This window comes from Rana temporaria, chromosome 5, assembly GCF_905171775.1.
Source record: "Rana temporaria chromosome 5, aRanTem1.1, whole genome shotgun sequence".
Classification (NCBI taxonomy): domain Eukaryota; kingdom Metazoa; phylum Chordata; class Amphibia; order Anura; family Ranidae; genus Rana; species Rana temporaria.
In genome coordinates this window covers 6877085-6900240 of record NC_053493.1, presented here as the reverse complement: position 1 = coordinate 6900240, position 23156 = coordinate 6877085, and the positions used below count along the sequence as shown (strand labels likewise).

Here is a 23156-nt window from a genome sequence, read left to right as displayed (position 1 = left end):
TGCGGCGAGAGCCTGACCTCTCCTCACACGGGTAAATGTTTCAAATCTTCTCCCTGATTAATTTTGCCAGTTAAAGTGGAGCCTTTTAGAAGGAGAAGGAGCGAGAATGGGAAGGCTGATAGGCCTCGGCAACGTATAAACTTTAATGTTGATTGTGATGGAATTTCTAATGGCGAAAGGGAATTGATTGAAGGCGGCAATTACGCGGCGATAGTAACTCACGCAAAATGGCCGGCAGATTCCTTCCCCCGGCTGCCGCGTTTTGGTTATTTAAAACAATCCAATTTGCAAGGATAATTATATATTAGTGTTTTATCTGCCCTAAGGAATGAACACAGGGTGTGTTTTTTTCGGCTATTTTTTTTCCCCCGGCTTTGATACGGAGGACCCGGCATTAGCCGCTTATTGCTGCAAATTACTTGATATCTGCTTTCCTTCACATAAAGAGGAAATTGGGCAATTCATTACGGGCGAGAAGGTGGACAAGGTGGTGCCAGAGACTGGCACAAGGCTGCCCTCTGATGGGCGCTTCCTGTAATGCAGGAACCTGGAGGACGGACGCTTTACCTGATTCAGAGTATTTCTACAAACTAGAACAAGCATCACATATAAAAGATATAAAAGGTGATATAATATACCCAAAGAACAAACTCAGCACCATATCCACAAATATAACAAAGTAACAGAAAATCCTCTCCAGTCCAGTGCTCTCCAAACTGAAATCCTTTGCTTGACTTTTCCCGACCCTTGGGAAACCAATGATGGGACACTATTCCTCCCACTGACACCAATGATGGGACACTATTCCTCCCACTGACACCAATGATGGGACACTATTCCTCCCACTGACACCAATGATGGGACACTATTCCTTCCACTGACACCAATGATGGGACACTATTCCTCCCACTGACACCAATGATGGGACACTATTCCTCCCACTGACACCAATGATGGGACACTATTCCTCCCACTGACACCAATGATGGGACACTATTCCTTCCACTGACACCAATGATGGGACACTATTCCTCCCACTGACACCAATGATGGGACACTATTCCTCCCACTGATACCAATGATGGGACACTATTCCTCCCACTGATACCAATGATGGGACACTATTCCTCCCACTGACACCAATGATGGGACACTATTCCTCCCACTGACACCAATGATGGGACACTATTCCTCCCACTGACACCAATGATGGGACACTATTCCTCCCACTGATACCAATGATGGGTCACTATTTCTCCCACTGACACCAATGATGGGACACCATTCCTCCCACTGACACCAATGATGGGACACTATTCCTCCCACTGACACCAATGATGGGACACTATTCCTCCCACTGACACCAATGATGGGACACTATTCCTCCCACTGATACCAATGATGGGACACTATTCCTCCCACTGATACCAATGATGGGACACTATTCCTCCCACTGACACCAATGATGGGACACTATTCCTCCCACTGACACCAATGATGGGACACTATTCCTCCCACTGACACCAATGATGGGACACTATTCCTCCCACTGACACCAATGATGGGACACTATTCCTCCCACTGACACCAATGAAGGGACACTATTCCTCCCACTGACACCAATGATGGGACACTATTCCTCCCACTGACACCAATGATGGGACACTATTCCTCCCACTGACACCAATGATGGGACACCATTCCTCCCACTGACACCAATGAAGGGACACTATTCCTCCCACTGACACCAATGATGGGACACTATTCCTCCCACTGACGCCAATGATGGGGCACTGTTCCTCCCACTGACGCCAATGATGGGACACTATTCCTCCCACTGACACCAATGATGGGATACTATTCCTCCCACTGACACCAATGATGGGACACTATTCCTCCCACTGACACCAATGATGGGACACTATTCCTCCCACTGACACCAATGATGGGACAGTAAATGACATTCATGACAGCTTGCTTATTATTATGATCTGTGATCGGCTACAGCTAGGTACCATGTGATAACTGTGGGTCAATTGAAGCATTACAATTTTAAGCAAGCAGTCATGAATGGAAGCCACTCATGACCAGTCACATGGTGCTAGGTGCCATGTGCAGGGCCATCTTAATCGCATCATGGGCTCCTGGGCAAAGTAATGCTATGGGGCCCCTACAAGCTTGCCCCAATTTGCACACCTACTCTCAAGAATGAAAGTACACTATTTCTACTTTACAGCGTGTCACTTGCCACCCGTCCCCTGCCACCAGATTCAGCGTGTCACTTTCCACCCGTGCCCTGCCACCAGATTCAGCGTGTCACTTGCCACCCGTCCCCTGCCACCAGATTCAGCGTGTCACTTGCCACCCGTCCCCTGCCACCAGATTCAGCGTGTCACTTGCCACCCGTCCCCTGCCACCAGAATCAGCGTGTCACTTGCCACCCGTCCCCTGCCACCAGATTCAGCGTGTCACTTGCCAACCGTCCCCTGCCACCAGATTCAGCGTGTCACTTGCCACCCGTCCCCTGCCACCAGATTCAGCGTGTCACTTGCCACCAGATTCAGCGTGTCACTTGCCACCCGTCCCCTGCCACCAGATTCAGCGTGTCACTTGCCACCCGCCCCCTGCCACCAGATTCAGCGTGTCACTTGCCAACCACCCCCCTGCCACCAGATTCAGCGTGTCACTTGCCACCCGCCCCCTGCCACCAGATTCAGCGTGTCACTTGCCAACCACCCCCCTGCCACCAGATTCAGCGTGTCACTTGCCACCCGCCCCCCTGCCACCAGATTCAGTGTGTCACTTGCCACCCGTCCCCTGCCACCAGATTCAGCGTGTCACCTGCCACCTGTCCCCTGCCACCAGATTCAGCGTGTCACTTGCCACCCGTCCCCTGCCACCAGATTCAGTGTGTCACTTGCCGACGGCAGGGGGACTGGGCGACAGTGCTAGAGGAAAAAACAGATACCATCTTGATCTTTGTCAACTAACAGAACTTTTAAACTTTTTTTGACTTCTATGTAAAAGTCTAAAGATAGAAGTAATAAAGCTGAAAAAGCTCAAGATGGTGTCTGGTTTCTCCAGTAGCACTGTCCTTCGTGTAAGAAATCGAGCAGAGCAAGTTAGTTTTAAACCCAATTTCTCTCAGTCCAGTGGCTGAATAAAAAAGAAAACAGCTTTTTTAGAGCCTTTTTTTTTTTACCTCCAAATTGCTTTGCCCAGAAGGACCGTGCGATCATCCCTGAGGCTGGCCGGCTGCTCCGCCCCCTCAGTGACAGGCAGGGTCACCCCCCCTCACAAGTCCCGACCAGTGACAATGAAGGAGGCGGGGCAGCTCCTCAACATCAATCAAAGCCCTGAGCGGCCGAACAGCTCTGCAGGTAGGGGAGCCGGGGGGAGGGATCTGTCAGTGTACTGCATGTGATAGGTTCCTCCTCCCCAGCAGCATACATTCCCTCTCCACCTCCGGTAAGGATGAGCTCCGGCGTGTTCGCATAAAACACGTGCAGAGCCCGCCAGGAAGTGAGCACGGCGCTGCGCTAATAACAGCCAGGGAGACATTTTTACGATCTCCGCAGCCGAGCATCGGGACAATGTCTCTCTGGCTGTGATTAGCGCAGCGCCGTGCTCACTTCCTGGCGGGCTCTGCACGTGTTCTATGCGAACACGCCGGAGCTCATCCTTAAAGCGGGGGTTCACCCTTAGAGGGCACTTTTCCCCCTTAGATTCCTGCTCGTTTTTACTAGGGGAATCGGCTGTTTATTTTAAAATATGTGCAGTACTTACCCGTTTACGAGACGCATCCTCTCCGTCGCTTCCGGGTATGGGCTTCGGGAATGGGCGTTCCTTCTTGATTGACAGTCTTCCGAGAGGCTTCCGACGGTCGCATCCATCGCGTCACGATTTTCCGAAAGAAGCCGAACGTCGGTGCGCAGGCGCAGTATAGAGCCGCACCGACGTTCGGCTTCTTTCGGCTACGAGTGACGCGATGGATGCGACCGTCGGAAGCCTTTCGGAAGCCTGTCAATCAAGAAGGAACGCCCGCTCCCGAAGACCCATACCCGGAAGCGACGGAAGAAGATGCATCTCGAAAACGGGTAAGTACTGCTCATATTTTAATACAAATAGCCGATTCCCCTAGACCGAACGAGCAGGAAGCTAAGGGGAGAATTTTTTTTTTTTTTTACAAATGGGTGAACTCCCGCTTTAACCTCCAGTGCACACACTCCTGCAGGTAGCGGTGGGCTGGCCCTGGCCCCTGGATAGGGCCCTAGGTGAACGCCCGCTCAGAAAGACGGCCCTGGCCATGTGATACCCGTGGGTCAATCAAAGCATCACAATAGTAATAGTAAGCAAGCAGTAATGAATGGAGGCCATAAATGATCGTTTTGTTTGCATGCAAACATGTGATCACTATGATTGGTCATAGGCGTATAACAAGACTTGAGCGATACCGAGACATATCAATAATTGGCAGGGAATATGAAAACCAAATATAAAAAGAGAATGGAAATATTGGTACAAAAAGGGGATGAAGAAGAAGAAGAAGATCTTGAAAACAAAAAGAAGCCAAAAACTTGGCACGAGATCCATGTAGGGTGCCAATCACTTACAATTTACCTAAAATACACAAAGTATACAACAAACACTCCCGGCAGGCCTATAATAAATGGAACTCGATCTGTAAAACAAACACAAGAGGAGGCCTCCATCAAGTTGTCGCTACACCTAGATGGAGGCGCCCTCATCGATCGCGTCATCTAAGGTCATCTGTCGATGTATACTGCATGCGCTGAAGAAAAAGTCCCAACATACACAACAATATACACTATGTGACCAAAAGTATTGGGACGCCGGCCTTTACACGCATATGAACTTTAATGGCTTCCCAGTCTTAGTCCGGAGGGTTCAATATTGAGTTGGCCCCGCCCTTTGCAGCTATAACAGCTTCACCTCTTGTGGGAAGGCCGTCCACAGGGTTTAGGAGGGTGTCTATGGGAATGTTTGACCATTCTTCCAGAAGGGCATTTGTGAGGTCAGGCACTGATGTTGGACGAGAAGGTCTGGCTTGCAGTCTCCACTCTAATTTATCCCAAAGGTGTTCTATGGGGTTGAGGTCAGGACTCTGTGCAGGTGAGTCAAGTTCCTCCACCCCAAACTCGCTCATCCATGTCTTTATGGACCTGGTGTGCAGTCATGTTGGAACAGGAAGGGGCCGTCTCCAAACTGTTCCCACAAAGTTGGGAGCATGAAATTGTCCAACATGTCTTGGAATGCTGAAGCCTTAAGAGTTCCCATCACTGGAACTAAGGGGCCAAACCCAACCCCTGAAAAACAACCCAACACCATAATCCCCCCCCCCCCACACACACACACACACATCATAATCCCCCTCCACCAAAATGATTTGGACCCAGTGCACAAAACAAGGTCGATAAAGACATGGATGAGCGAGTTTGGGGTGGAGGAACTTGACTGGTCTGCACAGAGTCCTGACCTCAAGCTCTCCCCGTTCTTCAGCTCCGGAAACCGATCGCGGGACTGCAGCAGCGATCGGGTTCGCGGGTCCATTGGTCACGGAGCTTCGGACCGGGTCGCGGGCGCGCCCCCACGGCTGGGCACTTAAAGAGGACGTACAGGTACATGCCCAGCCGTGCCATTCTGCCGACGTATATATGTGCAGGAGGCGGTCCTTATGTGGTTAAGGACCGGCTCACGTACATATACGTCATCACTTTAAAAGATGAATATCTCACTTACGGCAGCAGCTGCTGCCACAACCGAGATGTCCATCTTTTCAGTGGCCGGTCCTGTAAACGATAACGGTGGTCTCCGCGGCAGATTCGCTGCGAAATCACCATCATCGGCGGCGGGAGAGGGGGCTCCCCCTCCCGCCACTTACCGGAGCCGTCGGCAGCAGCCGAGGCGATCAGGTCCTTCTCACTGCTTGGCTGGGATACGAGTGAGGGCAGGATGGCCCCCCCACCCGTCCCCATAGCATAGCAGGGCGGAAAATAATTCATTTCCGCCCATGCGTCTTAAAAGGCACATTTTTTTATATTGCATTTTAGTGTAAATATGAGGTGTGATGTCTTTTTGACCCCCAGATCTCATATTTAAGAGGACCTGTCATGCTTTTTTCTATTACAAGGGATGTTTACATTCCTTGTATTAGGAATAAAAGTGACACAATTTTTTTTGTTTTTAAAACAGTGTAAAAAAAAAAAATCAAGTAAAATAAATAAGAAAAAAATTTTTTTTTAAAGCGCCCCGTCCCGACGAGCTCGCACGCAGAAGCGAACACATACGTGTGTTCAAACCACACATGTGAGGTATCGCCGCAATCGTTGGAGCGAGAGCAATAATTCTAGCCCTAGACCTCCTCTGTAACTCAAAACTTGCAACCTGTAGAATTTTTTAAATGTTGCCTATGAAGATTTTAAAGGGTAAACGTTTGTCGCCATTCCACGAGCGGGCGCAATTTTGAAGCGTGACCTGTTGGGTATCAATTTACTCGACGTAACATTATCTTTCACAATATAAAAAAAAAAATTGAGCCAACTTTACTGTTGTCTTATTTTTTTTTTATTAAAAAAAAAAAAAAGTTAACTTTTTCCAAAAAAAGTGCGCTTGTAAGACCGCTGCGCAAATATGGTGTGACATAAAGTATTGCAATGACCGCCATTTTATTCCCTAGGGTGTTAGAAAAAAATATATATAATGTTTGGGGGTTCTAAGTAATTTTCTAACAAAAAAAAATGTTTTACACTTGTAGTCTGAAAAACAGGCACGGTCCTAAAGTGGTTAATGGCATCCCAGTCTTAGTCCGTCGGGTTCAACACAGTGGTTGTCAGCAGCTAACACAATATACTTTATCACTATTTTAGCCACGCAGAAGGAATATAGTACACACACACAAACATACATATATACACACACACACACACACACACACACATATTATGAACCTACCGTCCCGGGCGGCGGGGGACTGCGTCTTGGTGGGGGGAAGTCTCCTCAGTCGGTGTTTGGAGAGATGGACCAGCGCACGCGGGGAGCTCCTTTTCACAGTTACCGGGGACTTCACCCGGGGGGCGCTCTTCCTGCGGAGGACGTACCGACTCTTCACAGTCAGAGGAAGGAGGGGGGAGGCCTTCTTCTCTACAGGAGACCTGGAAATAAGTGGAGACAGAGATGGGGGTTAGTAGAGAATAAAGGACATCAATGAAAAACACTTCTGGCTTAGAGATCAATAGACTGACCTGAAATGATAATTTTTTTAATAATTGGAGTGTACAGTGAAAGTAAAGCCAAAAGAACCTAAAAAGTTCGAACTCCAAACAAAAAAAAAATATTAAAATAGTCCACTGAAAAAAAAAAAAGAGCTTTCACTGCAATTCTCACCTTCAGTCCACAGCGACCCCCTGCAGTAATCCTCTTTCACCAATAGATGTCACCAATCATCTGGATTGAAATATCAGGACTACTACAGCGGTAAAGATCCCCCCAACACCACTGAACGCGAAGAGGGTGGAAGTGCAGGACCCTTGATGATGATGATGGCGGTGGGGGGGGGGGGGGGTGGGGCATTGGGGTTATTATTATTCTTATTATTTTTTTATTACATTGGTCAATATGAAATAGATCTGCCATGTTGATTTTTTGGCTTCAGCACTTACTGCTACTGACTTACGTTTCGTTCCGAATTAGTTTTTCAACGAAATTCGAAAAAATATTCGCAACAGCTACCCGTTTAACTAATTTTTCCAAAAACAATAAAAATTCGAAAATCCGAAAAGAAGAACGAAAATCTGAAACCTCAAAGGATCCAACGACTCAAAGGATCCAACGACTCCAAGGATCCAACGACTCCAAGGATCCAACGACTCCAAGGATCCAACGACTCCAAGGATCCAACGACTCCAAGGATCCAACGACTCCAAGGATCCAACGACTCCAGGGATCCAACGACTCCAGGGATCCAACGACTCCAAGGATCCAACGACTCAAAGGATCCAACGACTCAAAGGATCCAACGACTCAAAGACCCAACGACTCAAAAGGTCCAACGACTCAAAAGGTCCAACGACTCAAAGGATCCAACGACTCAAAAGGTCCAACGACTCAAAAGGTCCAACGACTCAAAAGGTCCAACGACTCAAAAGGTCCAACGACTCAAAGGATCAACGACTCAAAGGTCCAATGATTTAGAGATCCAACGACTCAGAGGTCCAACGACTCAAAGGATCCAAGACTCAAAGGATCCAAGACTCAAAAGGTCCAACGACTCAAAGGTCCAACGACTCAAAGGTCCAACGACTCAAAGGATACAACGACTCAAAGGATACAACAACTCAAAGGATACAACAACTCAAAGGATACAACAACTCAAAGATCCAAACTAACTAACTAATAATGATAACTATTACTAACTATTAAATTATAGGTATTGGAATTTCCTATCAAATTTGGCTGTTAGCGGACACAATGAATACAAATGTATCCGAAATAAAGAACGCTGCATCTAAACGAATGGAATGTAACGAATTAACAATAATAAATAATAATAAAAAACTTTTATTTTTATTAATTTGTTTAGATGCGACATTAGTTATTTCGGATAATCCGTAACTTCGGATAAATTTGCATTCGCTCCGTTCAATAACAGCCAAATTTGAAAGGAAATTCCAATACCTACAATTTAACCACTTAAGGACCGGGCCTGTTTTTCAGACTTTGTGTTCACAAGTTAAAAACAATTTTTTTGCTAGAAAATTACTTATCTAAGGGTTTGACAAATTTGCTTGGAATCTAGGAGCCAGCTAAAAAAAGTTAGGAGCCAGAAAACGCACCCCGTCCCGACGAGCTTGCGCGCAGAAGCGAACATTACGTGCAACTCAAAACATGCAACCTGTAGATTTTTTTTAAACGTCGCCTATGGAGATTTTAAAGGGTAAAAGTTTGTCAGCATTCCACGAGCGGACGCAATTTTGAAGCGTGACATGTTGGGTATCAATTTACTCGGCGTAACATTATCTTTCATAATATTTAAAAAAATGGGGATAACTTTACTGTTGTCTTATTTTTTTTATTAAAAAAAGTGTAATTTTTTCCCCAAAAAAGTGCACTTGTAAGACCGCTGCTCAAATACTGTGTGACAGAAAGTATTGCAACGATCGCCATTTTATTCTCTAGGGTGTTAGAATAAAAAATATATATAATGTTTGGGCGTTCGAATTAGAGGGAAGAAGATGGCAGTGAAAATATTGAAAAATTACATTAGAATTGCTGTTTAACTTGTAATACCAACGGCCACAACCAGATGGCTCCAGCTCACACAAGGAAGAGCTGGGGACTTTTTTGCCCACCTTCCAAGCCAAGTCGCCAGGAGGCTATTTCTAGTCGCCATGGCGACCTGGCGACCGGGATTTGTCGAGCCCTGACTTAGAACCCCCAAACATTAAACATTTTTTTTTCTAACACCCTAGAGAATAAAATGGCGGTCATTGCAATACTTTATGTCACACCGTATTTGCACAGCGGTCTTACATGCGCACTTTTTTGGAAAAAAAATAAATTTTAGAATTAAAAAAAAAGACACCAGTAAAGTTAGACCAATTTTTTTTTTTATATATTGTGAAAGATAATGTTACACCGAGTAAATTGTCACGCTTCAAAGTTGCGCCCGGTCGTGAAATGGCGACAGGTTGCATGTTTTCAGTTACAGAGGAGTTCTAGGGCTAGAATTATTGCTCTCGCTCTAACGATCACAGCGATACATCACGTGTGGTTTGAACACAGTTTTCATATGCGGGCGCTGCTCGCGTTATGCGTTCGATTCTGCATGCGAGCTCGGAGGGACGGGGCGCGTTTAAAAAAATGTTTTATTATGTATTTTATCTTTTATTTTTACGCTGTTCTTTTTTTTTTTTTTTTTTTTTTATTGTCTCACTTTTATTCCTATTACTGTGAAAAGTGATTACTGTGAAAATGACAATTGCAGTTTAGCAGTTAACCACTAGGGGGCACTGTAGGGGTTATGTGTGACCTTGTGTGTTTATTGTGTCACTTTTATTCCTATTACAACAGTGGTCTCAAAGTACCGGCCCGCGGGCCATTTGCGGCCCGCGGACCAGTTATAAATGGCCCGCAGGCAGGGTGGAAGTGAGGTGAGCAAAAAAAAAAATATATATTTTTTTTTTGAGCTGGTGCCATCTGGTGGTGGCCGTTGGTATTACAAGTTAAGCATTACAAGTTAAACAGCAATTCTAATGTCATTTTACACTATTTTCACTGCCATCTCCTTCCCTCTAATTAGAACCCCCAAACATTATATATATTTTTTATCCTAACACCCTAGAGAATAAAATAGCGATCGTTGCAATACTTTCTGTTACGCCGTATTTGCGCAGCGGTCTTACAAGCGCACTTTTTTGGGAAAAAATTTATTTTTTTTAATTAAAGAATAAGACAACAGTAAAGTTATCCCCATTTTTTTTAATATTATGAAAGATAATGTTACGCTGAGTAAATTCATACCCAACATGTCACGCTGCAAAATTGTGTCCGCTTGTGGAATGCCGACAAACTTTTTTACCCTTTAAAATCTTCATAGGCGACGTTTAAAAAAATCTACAGGTTGCATGTTTTAAGTTACAGAGGAGCTAGAATTATTGCTCTCACTCTACCAATCGCAGCGATACCTCACATGTGTGGTTTGAACACCGTTTACATATGCGGGCGCTGCTCGCGTATGTGTTCGCTTCTGCGCGCAAGCTCGTCGGGACGGGGCGCGTTTTCTGGCTCCTAACTTTTTTAGCTGGCTCCTAGATTCCAAGCAAATTTGTCAACCCTGCCTTACACCAGTGCTGGTGGTAATAATGCGCTCGCTGACACCAGTGCTGGTGGTAATAATGCGCTCGCTGACACCAGTGCTGGTGGTAATAATGCGCTCGCTGACACCAGTGCTGGGGGTTAATAATGTGTTCGCTGACACCAGTACTGTTGTTTTTGAAGTTTGAAAGTTTGCATGCGGCCCCCCATGGCATATGAAAACTTGTCTTGTGGCCCTCAGGTAATTTGAGTTTGAGACCCCTGTATTACAAGGAATAGAAAAGAAGCATGACAGGTCCTCTTAAATATGAGAATTGGGGTCAAAAAGACCTCACATCTCATATTTACAATAAAAATGCAATAATAAAAAAAAAATGTTACTTTAAGAGCTATGGGCGGAAGTGACGTTTTGATGTCGCTTCCTCCCTACACTGATATGGAGACGGGTGGGGGCCCCATCTTCCCCTCACTCCATACCCGGGGGGAGGGAGGAGGGGGCCCCAATCGCCTCCGCCACTGCCGGCTGCTCCGGTAAGCGGAGGAGGGCCCTGAAGCGCGGCTGGAGGGGGGCCCCTCCCCTGCAGCTGATCTTGCGGCGAAATCGTGGACCGCCGGCTGAAGAAGAGGATACCGGGGGTTATGGTAACTAGCTGCCGCCATAACGATACTTCTCTTCAAAGTACCGACGTAGAATGACGGCGGGCGGTCCGTAAGTGGTTAATAGTTACCGTATTTTCCGGCGTATAAGACGGCTTTCTGGATGCAAAAACATGCATCCAAAGTCGGGGGTCGTCTTATACGCCGGGTACGGTCTCCGTGCTGCGAGCGCGAGCGTCAATGATTTAAAAGACGCTCCTTCTTCTCAGAGTGTTCTGTGATAGGTGAAACACAAATCTTCCCAGCAGCGCCTCTGTTCTGTGTTCCTCCTATCACAGATGCCTTCTCATCCTCGGACGAGATGAGAAGACGTCCGTGATAGGAGGAACACAGAACAGAAGCGCTGCTGGGAAGATTTGTGTTCCGCCTAACACAGGACAGTCTGAGGAGAAGGCGCGGCTTTCAAATCATTGACGCTCGCGCTCGCAGCACGGAGACTGTCACCGCCTGCAAAAAAGTGAGTGTTTGCAGTGATTGCACTGGGGGGCAAGTTCAGGCACAGTGGGGGCAAGTGATGGCACAGTGAGGGGCAAGTGATGGCACAGTGAGGGGCAAGTGATGGCACAGTGAGGGGCAAGTGATGGCACAGTGAGGGGCAAGTGATGGCACAGTGAGGGGCAAGTGATGACACAGTGAGGGGCAAGTGATGACACAGTGAGGGGCAAGTGATGACACAGTGAGGGGCAAGTGATGACACAGTGAGGGGCAAGTCATGGCACAGTGAGGGGCAAGTCATGGCACAGTGGAGGGCAAGTGATGGCACAGTGGGGGGCAAGTGATGGCACAGTGAGGGGCAAGTGATGGCACAGTGGGGGGCAAGTGATGGCACAGTGGGGGGCAAGTGATGGTACAGTGGGGGGCAAGTGATGGTACAGTGGGGGCAAGTGATGGTACAGTGAGGGGCAAGTGATGGCACAGTAAGGGGCAAGTGATGGTACAGTGAGGGGCAAGTAATGGTACAGTGAGGGGCAAGTGATGGCACAGTGGGGGGCAAGTGATGGCACAGTGAGGGGCAAGTGATGGTACAGTGAGGGGCAAGTAATGGTACAGTGGGGGGCAAGTGATGGCACAGTGGGGGGCAAGTGATGGCACAGTGGGGGCAAGTGATGGCACAGTGGGGGCATGTAATGTAATGGCACAGTGAGGCATGTAATGGCACAGTGCAGTGAGATTTGAAAAAGCCTGTTCCTGTCAGCGGTTCTGGCTCCCCCTCAGCTTCCAGAAAGACTAGTAGGAAGGGGGTCGTCTTATACGGTGAGTATATCCCAAAACCAAAAATTTTCCTGGAATATTAGGGGGTCGTCTTATACGCCGGAAAATACGGTAGTTATTTCGGATTTCTGAATTTCCGAATTTTGAAAATCGAATTTTTTCCAAAGTTACCAATTTATTTGAAATAATAAATTTCGACCATAACTAGAGGACGAAAGATATGGGTTTTTCTCTGGCCGATGCCGATATTTCGAAATTGGGGTGGCCCATGGCCAAAATATGATGCCGATTTTTGTGGCCGATATTTTAGGCAGATTTTAAAAAAAAAAATAAGTAAATACACCTCACCCACTCCTTTCTGCTTACTCCTGTCACTCTAGCAGACACTTGAAGTCCTCAGTACAGATTGCACTGGCAGGTGGCACTGGTTTGGAACTGACAGATGGCACTATTGGCACTGGCAGGTGGCACTGGTTTGGGACAGATGGCACTGGCAATTGGAACTGGTTGGCACTGATTGGTGGTGGCACTGGCTAGCAGTGGCGGGTGACACTGGCTGGCGACACTGGTTGGCACTGGTGGGTAGCACTGGCTGGAGGCACTGACAGATGGCAGTATGACTCAAAAAAAAAAAAGGAAAACAAAACACATTTTTCAGCAGTGCACATGTCTAAATGTAGAAGCTGAAAGGATGGACAGCCGCACCTCCAAAAAAAAAAAACCTTAGGTTGTCTTTATTTTAAAAAATTGGATGGAAAATGCACTACAAATAACAGCAAAGGGTGGCATACACCTACGCGTTTCGCAATGCGATCAGTGCTTATTCATGGCTCATGCACATGTCTAGATACTGCCTACAAACAGGTATAGAGGTAAGATGTCCAATTATGGGCTTGTTTTTTTTTTTTTTTTTTATTTAACCACTTAAGACCGGACCATTATGCAGCTAAATGCCCAGGCCAGGTTTTGCGATTCGGCACTGCGTCACTTTAACTGACAATTGCACGGTCGTGCGACGTGGCTCCCAAACAAAATTGGCGTCCTTTTTTTCCCCACAAATAGAGATTTCTTTTGGTGGTATTTGATCACCTCTGCGGCTTTTATTTTTTGCGCTATAAACAAAAATAGAGCGACAATTTTAAAAAAAAACTAATATTTTTTACTTTTTGCTATAATAAATATCCCCCAAAAAGATATAAAAAAAATCATTTTTTTCCCTCAGTTTAGGCCGATACGTATTCTTCTACCTATTTTTGGTAAAAAAAAGAAAAAACATCAATAAGCGTTTATCGATTGGTTTGCGCAAAATTTATAGCGTCTACAAAATAGGGTGGATTGGGCCCTTGACCCCAACAGTGTACATTTATGTTGCTTCACTGGACTGGGCTTTTTTTCTGTGGGGCTGCACAACGCTCTCCCAGCACAGAGACAAGGGGGTCTCACTGCCTTCTACCAGTACCCACCAGTGCCACCTATCAGTGCTTATCAGTACTGCCAAGTAGTGCCCACCAGTGTCACCTATCAAAGCCCACCAGTGCTGCCAATCAGTGCCACCTATCAGTGCATATCAGTACTGCCAAGTAGTGCCCACCAGTACCACTTATCAAAGCCCACCAGTGCTGCCAATCAGTGCCACCTACCAGCACCCACCAGTGCCACCTATTAGTGCATATCAGTACTGCTAAGTAGTGCCCACCAGCGTCACCTATCAAAGCCCACCAGTGCTGCCAATCAGTGCCTCTATTTGTGCTGCCCATCGGTGCTGCCAATCAGTGCCACCTATCATGCATATCAGTACTGCTAAGTAGTGCCCACCACTTTCTCAAAGGGCTTACGACGGCGCAGCGCCATGTACGCCGTCGTAAATCCTAATTTACGACGGCCCGTCGTATCTATGCGCCTGATTCTTAGAATCAGTTACGCATAGATATCCATTAGATCTGACAGGCGTAAGTCTCTTACGCCGTCGGATCTTAACTGCAATTTGTTTTTTGCCCGCTAGGTGGCGCTTCCGTCGATTTCCGCGTCGAGTATGCAAATTAGCTAGATACGTGAATTCCCAAACGTACGTGCGGCCGGCGCAGTAAAGTTACGACGTTTACGTTAGGCTTTTCCCGGCATATAGTTGCCCCTGCTATATGAGGCGCAGCCAATGTTAAGTATTGCCGTCGTTCCGGCGTTGAAATTTTAAAAAGTTACGTCGTTTGCGTAAATCGTCCGTGAATGGGGCTGGACGTAATTTACGTCCACGTCAAAAACCATGACGTCCTTGCGACGTCGTTTAGAGCAATGCACACTGGGATATTTTAGGGATGGCGCATGCGCAGTTCGTTCGGCGCGGGGACGCGCTTCATTTAAATGATACACGCCCCCTTGTGAACAAAGCACTTGCCTGAAAAACTTGCGGCGGCGTAACTTAAATGAGATACGTTACGCCCGCACAATCTTGCGGCGATCTACGAGAATCTGGGCCTGTGTGTTCAGTTTTATTACATCTCCCCCCTAATCTGTCGAGACACATTCTCCAAAGTCAGTCATTCTTATTAATGAGCACTAGAGGGCGGCATGGAGCCAGACAACTTCTGGGGAAAAGGGAAAATATTTGCAGATCTCCCATCTGATTGTTGTTTAACCCCTTGACCTTTGGAAGATTTACACCCCCCCCCCCCCTTCATGACCAGGCCATTTTTGGGCGATTCTTTGCACAACAAAAAAACACTGATAATTGTGAAAAAAATATATATATATTTTGTTTTTACTATCTGCTATAAAACATATCCAATAAAAAAAAAAAAAAAATCAAGTTTCTTCCTCAGTTTAGGCCAATATGTATTCTGCTACATATTTTTAGTAAAAAAAAAATCCCAATAAGCGTATATTGGTTATTTCTTGCGCTATAAACAAAAAAAAAAAAAACGCTTATTGCGATTTGTTTACTAAAAATATGTAGCAGAATACATATTGGCCTAAACTGATGAAATTATTTTTTTTTTTTTTTGTTATTGAATATGTTTTATAGCAGAAAGTAAAAAATATATATATTATTTTTTTTTCTAAACTGTCGCCCTTTAAAATGTTTTTTTTTTTTGTTTATAGCGCAAAATAACCAGAGTGACAATTTTGAGAAAAAAAAAAAAGCAAAAAACACAAATTTAACTTTCTGCTATAAAACATATCCAATAAAAAAAAAAAAATTCTAATTTCTTCATCGGTTTAGACCAGCGTTTCTCAATTCCAGTCCTCAGGCCCCCCCAACAGGTCAGGTTTTCCGGATTTCCATTATTTTGCACAGGTGATTTGATCAGTTTCACTGCCGAACTCTGGGTTCACACTACTTTCATCCTACTTTGCTCTGTGTTCAATGTTTCCCTATGAGAGCGTCTTGTAGCGTCCTACACAAGTCGGTCCGACTTTGAAAATGCTCCCTGTACTACTTTTGGTCCTACATTGATCCTACTTCAGGCCCATTGAATATCATTGAAGTCGGACCAAAGTAGTATCCTGTTCATGAAAGTAGGATGGATGTAGGACCAATGTAGGATAAATGTAGGACCAATGTAGCAGAGCAAAGTAGGATGAAAGTAGTGTAGTAGTGTGAACCCAGCCTAAGTAATCACCACAGCCTTTTCATCTGAGGGAAATCCTGAAAACCTGACCTGTTGGGGGGGCCTGAGGACTGGAATTGAGAAACACTGGTTTAGGCCAATATGTATTCTGCTACATATTTTTAGTAAAAAAAATCCCAATAAGTGTATATTGATATATTTTTTTTGTTTATAGCGCAAAAAATAACCAATCATTAAAACGCTTATTGTGATTTTTTTTTTTTATTGGATACCGTATATACTCGAGTATAAGCCGAGTTTTTTAGCACATTTTTTGTGTGCTGAAAATGCCCCCCTCGGCTTATACTCGAGTCACCTTTTTGCACCTGATCTCCCAGACTTTGGGGACCCGGTACTGTCTGGCCGTAGGGTCCCTGGACCCCAAACTCGGCACACATGTAGCCCCACTCTTCCTCTACAAGTGTGCAAAGTTTGTTGTCTGGAGGACCTACGGCGGGGGAGCACCGATTTTTCAAATCCAGGCACCCCTTCCATAGACTCCCATGTTAAACGGTAATTTCTCCGGTGATTTTGGGGACCTGGTACCGGCCGGTCTTAGGTCCCCTGGACCCGGAACTTGGCACACATGTAGCCCCCCTCTATCTCTACAAGTGTGTAAAGCTTGTTGTTTGGGGGACCTGCAATTGTCAGCTTAAGTAACGCAGTGCCGTATTGCAAAAATAGCCTGGTCATAAAGATGGGTAAATCTTCCGGGGCTGAAATGGTTAAAGCCAAGTTCCACCAAATTATTATTTTTTTGTTTAAAGTCAGCAGCTACAAATCCTGCAGCTGCTGACTTTTAAAATAAGGACACTTACCTGTCCAGGGCACCCCGCGATGTCGGCACCCAAAGCCGATCTGGCCCTTGGCTCTCGGGTGCTGCCACTGCCATCTTGGGTAAGGGAATCAGGAAGTGAAGCCTTGCGGCTTCGCAGCCTGGTTCCCTATTGCGCATGCACTAGTAGCGCTGCGCAATCCCACTAGTCCCTGCTGTCTTCTGGGATCTGTGTGTCTCTCAGAAGACAGCGGGGGCTGAGGAGGCGCCAGAAGTGGCGTAGATACCCGCGGGTGGCTCGGCTATCTATGCCTGGAAGTGGGAGCAAAATACCTGTATTACACAGGTATCTGCACCCCCCTCCCCCCTGAAAGGTGCCAAATGTGACACCGGAGGGGGGGGGGGGGGTGTTTGTGAAAAGTGGAAGTTCCATTTTTGTGTGGAACTCTGCTTTAACATGTATGCAACAAAAAAAACGGCTCTGGCAGGGAAAGGGTTATAAGACAGCTGACCCCAGAACAGCGTCCCCCATTGGAGGACCCCCCCCCCGGTTCTGGGGATAACATGTTGGATTTCTCCTCGCAGCAATAAAGCCCCTCCCCCATAAAATAGAAGAAGACCCCCTAAAGCTCCAGCAGAAATAACAGGGAAATGTGAGGATGTATTTCATGTACAGGTGGTGAGCTCCCCGTGTACCTGGAAGTGCTCCGCCTCCTCACTATCTTGGTCCGGCTCTTCACTTTGTAGCCGGAATTCCCGGAGTCCCTGTAAGAGGCAGCGGCGGCACCCCCTACGCCATGTGGCGACCTGGTGGTCTCGGGAGTCTGTGTCCTCTGAGCGCTCCTGGTAATGGCGGTTTGGCTGGAAGCGGCGGGTGCCGAGGAGGCGGCGGCGGACGGCTGAGCTTTCCACTTGTAGCGGTTCTTGGGGGTACATTTTTGGTGGGGGCTGTTCTTTTTCGGTTTGCTGCCATTCCCATTGGCTGGAGACTTGACCTTCTCCGTACCCGCGCTCGCCCTCTTTGCGCCCGGGCTGACTTTTTTGGCAGACGGGGTGGTTTTAGGAGATTCGGCCACCCAGGTGTATTTAGTCCTGGAAGACCTGAGGGCTCTAGTTGGAGGGACGGCAGGCAAAGTAGTTTTGGGTGGGTTCGGAGAAGGGTTGGGGGGGACGAGTTTGTTCTTGGCAGTGGTCATAGAATTTGGGGGAGGGGAGGCGATGGCAGGTTTGAGATGAGGGAGGGGGAGGCGATTAGAAGACGGCAGTGTTCCTGCAGATCCCCGAGTTGTATTGGATAAGTTCTGGGAGGTCCGGGGGACCTGGGCAGATGTCCTGCAAGGTCCTCCAGGAGCCCCCGGAGGGTTTTTCCTGAGTCTGACGCCCCACTCTGCAGACGTGGAGGGCACAGCGGCTTCATCTGACAGCGGCTTCTGGGCACTCGCCGATGGCGGACATTTTGCCTTTGGCACAGCGAGTGTTTTATTATTATTATTATTGATGACGGTCGGGTTCCCCGGCACTGTCTGTCTGCTGGCTGGTTCCGATTTGGCTGCATTATTGTGTGCCGGGAATTTTCCCTTATTGAGAAGAGATGCTGGAGTGACGCTTGGAACCACCACAGGGGAGGGGGCGCTGTGTTCCGCTCCTCGAGAAGTCCTATTAACCAGCGAGTACTGAGCTCGCCATGTGCTGTGTGGGTGGGGCTGTCGTGGTTGGTACCCGGTTATAGGAGCCCCTCCACGGAAAGATCCTCGAGGCCGGTACTGTAGCTGCAATGGGTCCCGCCATCTTGGATGTGCTGGTGCCGCCGGTGCTGGAGCGTTGCCGTGTATATGTTTGTGTTGGCTAATGAGACCTGCAAAGGAATGAGATCGCTGATCAGGGTGGGGAAAGAGTGCAATTATTATAGCTCTATCGCTCCCATGGCCTCCCCCCTCTGTGCCTGCTCTATCGCTCCCATGGCCTCTCACCATCTGTGCCCGCTCTATCACTCCCCCATGGCCTCCCCCCTCTGTGCCTGCTCTATCGCTCCCATGGCCTCTCCCCTCTATCACTCCCCCATGGCCTCCCCCCTCTATCACTCCCCCATGGCCTCCCCCCTCTGTGCCCGCTCTATCACTCCCCCATGGCCTCCCCCCTCTGTGCCTGCTCTATCACTCCCCCATGGCCTCCCCCCTCTGTGCCCGCTCTATCACTCCCCAATAGCCTCCCCCCTCTGTGCCCGCTCTATCACTCCCCCATGGCCTCCCCCATGGCCTCCCCCCTCTATCACTCCCCCATGGCATCCCCCCTCTATCACTCCCCCATGGCATCCCCCCTCTGTGCCCGCTCTATCACTCCCCCATAGCCTGCCCGCTCTATCACTCCCCCATAGCCTCCCCCCTCTGTCACTCCCCCGTGGCCTCCCCCCTCTGTGCCCGCTCTATCACTCCCCCATGGCCTCCCCCCTCTATTACTCCCCCATAGCCTCCCCCCTCTGTGCCCGCTCTATCACTCCCCCATGGCCAACCCCCTCTATCACTCCCCCATGGCCTCCCCCCTCTATCACTCCCCCATGGCCTCCCCCCTCTATCACTCCCCCATGGCCTCCCCCCTCTGTGCCCGCTCTATCACTCCCCCATGGCCTCCCCCCTCTGTGCCTGCTCTATCGCTCCCATGGCCTCTCACCATCTGTGCCCGCTCTATCACTCCCCCATGGCCTCCCCCCTCTGTGCCCGCTCTATCACTCCCCCATAGCCTCCCCCCTCTGTGCCCGCTCTATCACTCCCCCATGGCCTCCCCCCTCTATCACTCCCCCATGGCCTCCCCCCTCTATCACTCCCCCATGGCATCCCCCCTCTGTGCCCGCTCTATCACTCCCCCATAGCCTGCCCGCTCTATCACTCCCCCATAGCCTCCCCCCTCTGTCACTCCCCCGTGGCCTCCCCCCTCTGTGCCCGCTCTATCACTCCCCCATGGCCTCCCCCCTCTATCACTCCCCCATAGCCTCCCCCCTCTGTGCCCGCTCTATCACTCCCCCATGGCCAACCCCCTCTATCACTCCCCCATGGCCTCCCCCCTCTATCACTCCCCCATGGCCTCCCCCCTCTATCACTCCCCCATGGCCTCCCCCCTCTGTGCCCACTCTATCACTCCCCCATGGCCTCCCCCCTCTATTACTCCCCCATAGCCTCCCCCCTCTGTGCCCGCTCTATCACTCCCCCATGGCCTCCCCCCTCTATCACTCCCCCATGGCCAACCCCCTCTATCACTCCCCCATGGCCTCCCCCCTCTATCACTCCCCCATGGCCTCCCCCCTCTGTGCCCGCTCTATCACTCCCCCATGGCCTCCCCCCTCTGTGCCCGCTCTATCACTCCTCCATGGCCTCCCCCCTCTGTGCCCGCTCTATCACTCCCCCATGGCCTCCCCCCTCTATCACTCCCCCGTGACCTCCCCCCTCTGTGCCCGCTCTATCACTCCCCCGTGGCTTCCCCCTCTATTGCTCCCTATGGCCTCTCCCCCCTCTGTGCACGCTCTATTGCTCCCCCGTGGCCTCCACCCCTCCATTGCTCCCCATGGCCTCTCCCCCTCTGTGCCTGCTCTATTGCTCCCCCGTGCCCCCCTCCCTCTGTGCCAGCTCTCTCCTTTCATCCAGTATACATGGCACCTATATGGTGCCGATCCTCCCATATCTGTGCCCCCTCCATCTCTCCTCCCACTGTGCCTGCCCCTCCTCCACAACCCCCACCCATTCCCCACTCCTATTCTCCCCTATGCACCCCTTCACACTCTGCCCCCCCCTCTCCCCTACGCCCCCCCCCCTTATTCTCTGTCTCCTCCTTACCTTTCCTCCCCCCTCTCACCTATGTCCCCCTATTATCCCCTCCTCTGAACTTTGTCCCCCTATTATCCCCCCTTCTAAACTTTGTCCCCCCATTACCCCCTCCATTTCACCTATGTCCCCCCATTATCCCCTCCTCTCCCCTATGTCCTCCTCATTACCCCCTCCCCCCCATTACCCCCTCCCGTATGTCCTCCCCATTACCCCCTCCCCTATGTCCTCCCCATTACCCCCTCCCCTATGTCCTCCCCATTACCCCCTCCCCTATGTCCTCCCCATTACCCCCTCCCCTATGTCCTCCCCATTACCCCCTCCCCTATGTCCTCCCCATTACCCCCTCACCTATGCCGCCCCCCCCCTATTACCCCCTTACCTATGTCCTCCCCATTACCCCCTCACCTATGTCCCCCCATTAACCCCTCCCCTCTGCCCCCCCCATTATCCCCTCACCTATGTCCCCCCCATTATCCACTCACCTATGTCCCCCCATTATCCACTCACCTATGTCCCCCCATTATCCACTCACCTATGTCCCCCCATTATCCACTCACCTATGTCCCCCCATTATCCACTCACCTATGTCCCCCCATTATCCACTCACCTATGTCCCCCCATTATCTCCTCCCCTCACCTATGTCCCCCCCATTACCCCCTCACCTATGTCCTCCCCATTATCCCCTCCCCTCTGCCCCCCCAATATCCCCTCACCTATGTCCCCCCCATTATCCCCATACCTATGTCCCCCCATTATCCACTCACCTATGTCCCCCCATTATCTCCTCCCCTCACCTATGTCTCCCCATTATCTCCTCCCCTCACCCCCTCCCCTATGTCCCCCCCATTACCCCCTCACCTATGTCCCCCCCATTACCCCCTCACCTATGTCCTCCCCATTATCCCCTCACCTATGTCCCCCCATTATCTCCTCCCCTCACCTATGTCCCCCCATTATCCCCTCACCTATGTCCCCCCCATTACCCTGTCACCTATATCCCTCCATTATCCCCTCACCTATGTCCCCCCATTACCCCCTCACCTATGTCCCCCCATTACCCTCTCACCTATGTCCCCCCATTATGCCCTCACCTATGCCCCCCCATTATCCACTCACCTATGTCCCCCCATTATCCCCTCACCTATGTCCCCCCCATTATCCCCTCACCTATGTCCCCCCCATTATCCCCTCCCCTCACCTATGTCCCTCCATTATCCCCTCCCCTCACCTATGTCCCCCCATTACCCTGTAGTTGTTGGATTTGCCTCCTCAGAGTCTCTCTTTCCTCCTCCATGTCGGTCGGTGTCTCTCCGTCATCAGTGGAGCGTCTCGAATCCTCGGCCCCTCCCTCTCTCGCTCCCTCCGCCGCCATGTTGGAAGCGGGCAGTTGGCCAATCCCTCAGACAGCCGAGACTGTACAGCATGGTAGGGTCACGTCTGCCTGCAGTGTGCACAGTGTGGACAAACATGACCCTCCTGTACCGCTTCTTCTTCCCCTCGACAGTAAAGAAATCCGCCAAGGATTCCTTTCCCACTTCCAAGATGGCGGAACCCGACCGCGCTCTGTGTCACGTGACCGGGCCGGGCGCAGTAAACATGCGGGCGGTGTCCTAGCAACCGGTAAAATGCCAGCGCGGGGGACAGCTGAAGCCTGCCATGTGACCTGTCACGTGGTGTCAACAACAGCCGCTGCCCCTGTCATCCCTTATACTGGAGGACTACAAGTCCCAGCAGGCATTGTAGCTGGGGGCCCTCCAGGTTCTGGGGGTGACACTGGGGCCCTAAAATTCATATTCTTCTCTATTTCAGGTTCAGTTGAGTCAAAGAAGAGAACCATTCTATGCCTGAGCCTGAGGAAGGGACCAGGAGGTCTGTAATATGGTGATCAATACAAACATGACACTCCGAGGGGGACATCAAATCCTCACATGCTGGTAATTACAGAAATATGTGACAATTCATGGGTAGTGAGTGGGCAATGGTGACAATTCATGGGCAGTGAGAGGGCAATGGTGACAATACATGGGCAGTGAGTGGGCAATGGTGAAAATTCATGGGCAGTGAGTGGGCAATGTTGACAACACATGGGAAGTGAGTGGGCAATGGTGACAATACACAGGCAGTGCGTGGGCAATGGTGACAATTCATGGGCAGTGAGTGGGCAATGGTGACAATTCATGGGCAGTGAGTGGGCAATGGTGACAATACATGGATAGTAAATGAGCAATGGTGACAATACATGGGCAGTGAGAGGGCAA

The 23156-nt window shown here is 49.4% G+C and overlaps 1 protein-coding gene across 2 annotated transcripts in view; it reads right to left on the bottom strand.

The window, feature by feature from the left end:
* ZC3H3 (zinc finger CCCH-type containing 3) overlaps positions 1-22293 on the bottom strand; it is a 298560-nt gene extending 276267 nt beyond the window's left edge. For both annotated transcript variants that reach the window (XM_040352126.1, XM_040352125.1), the window contains exons 1-3: positions 22144-22293; positions 17779-18937; positions 6973-7172 (exon numbers count right to left, since the gene is read on the bottom strand). In XM_040352126.1, coding sequence (XP_040208060.1) covers positions 6973-7172; positions 17779-18937; positions 22144-22270 — 1486 coding nt within the window. In that variant the 5' untranslated portion in view covers positions 22271-22293. The remainder of the gene's footprint in view (positions 1-6972; positions 7173-17778; positions 18938-22143) is intronic.
* Between the last annotated feature and the right edge of the window lie 863 nt (positions 22294-23156).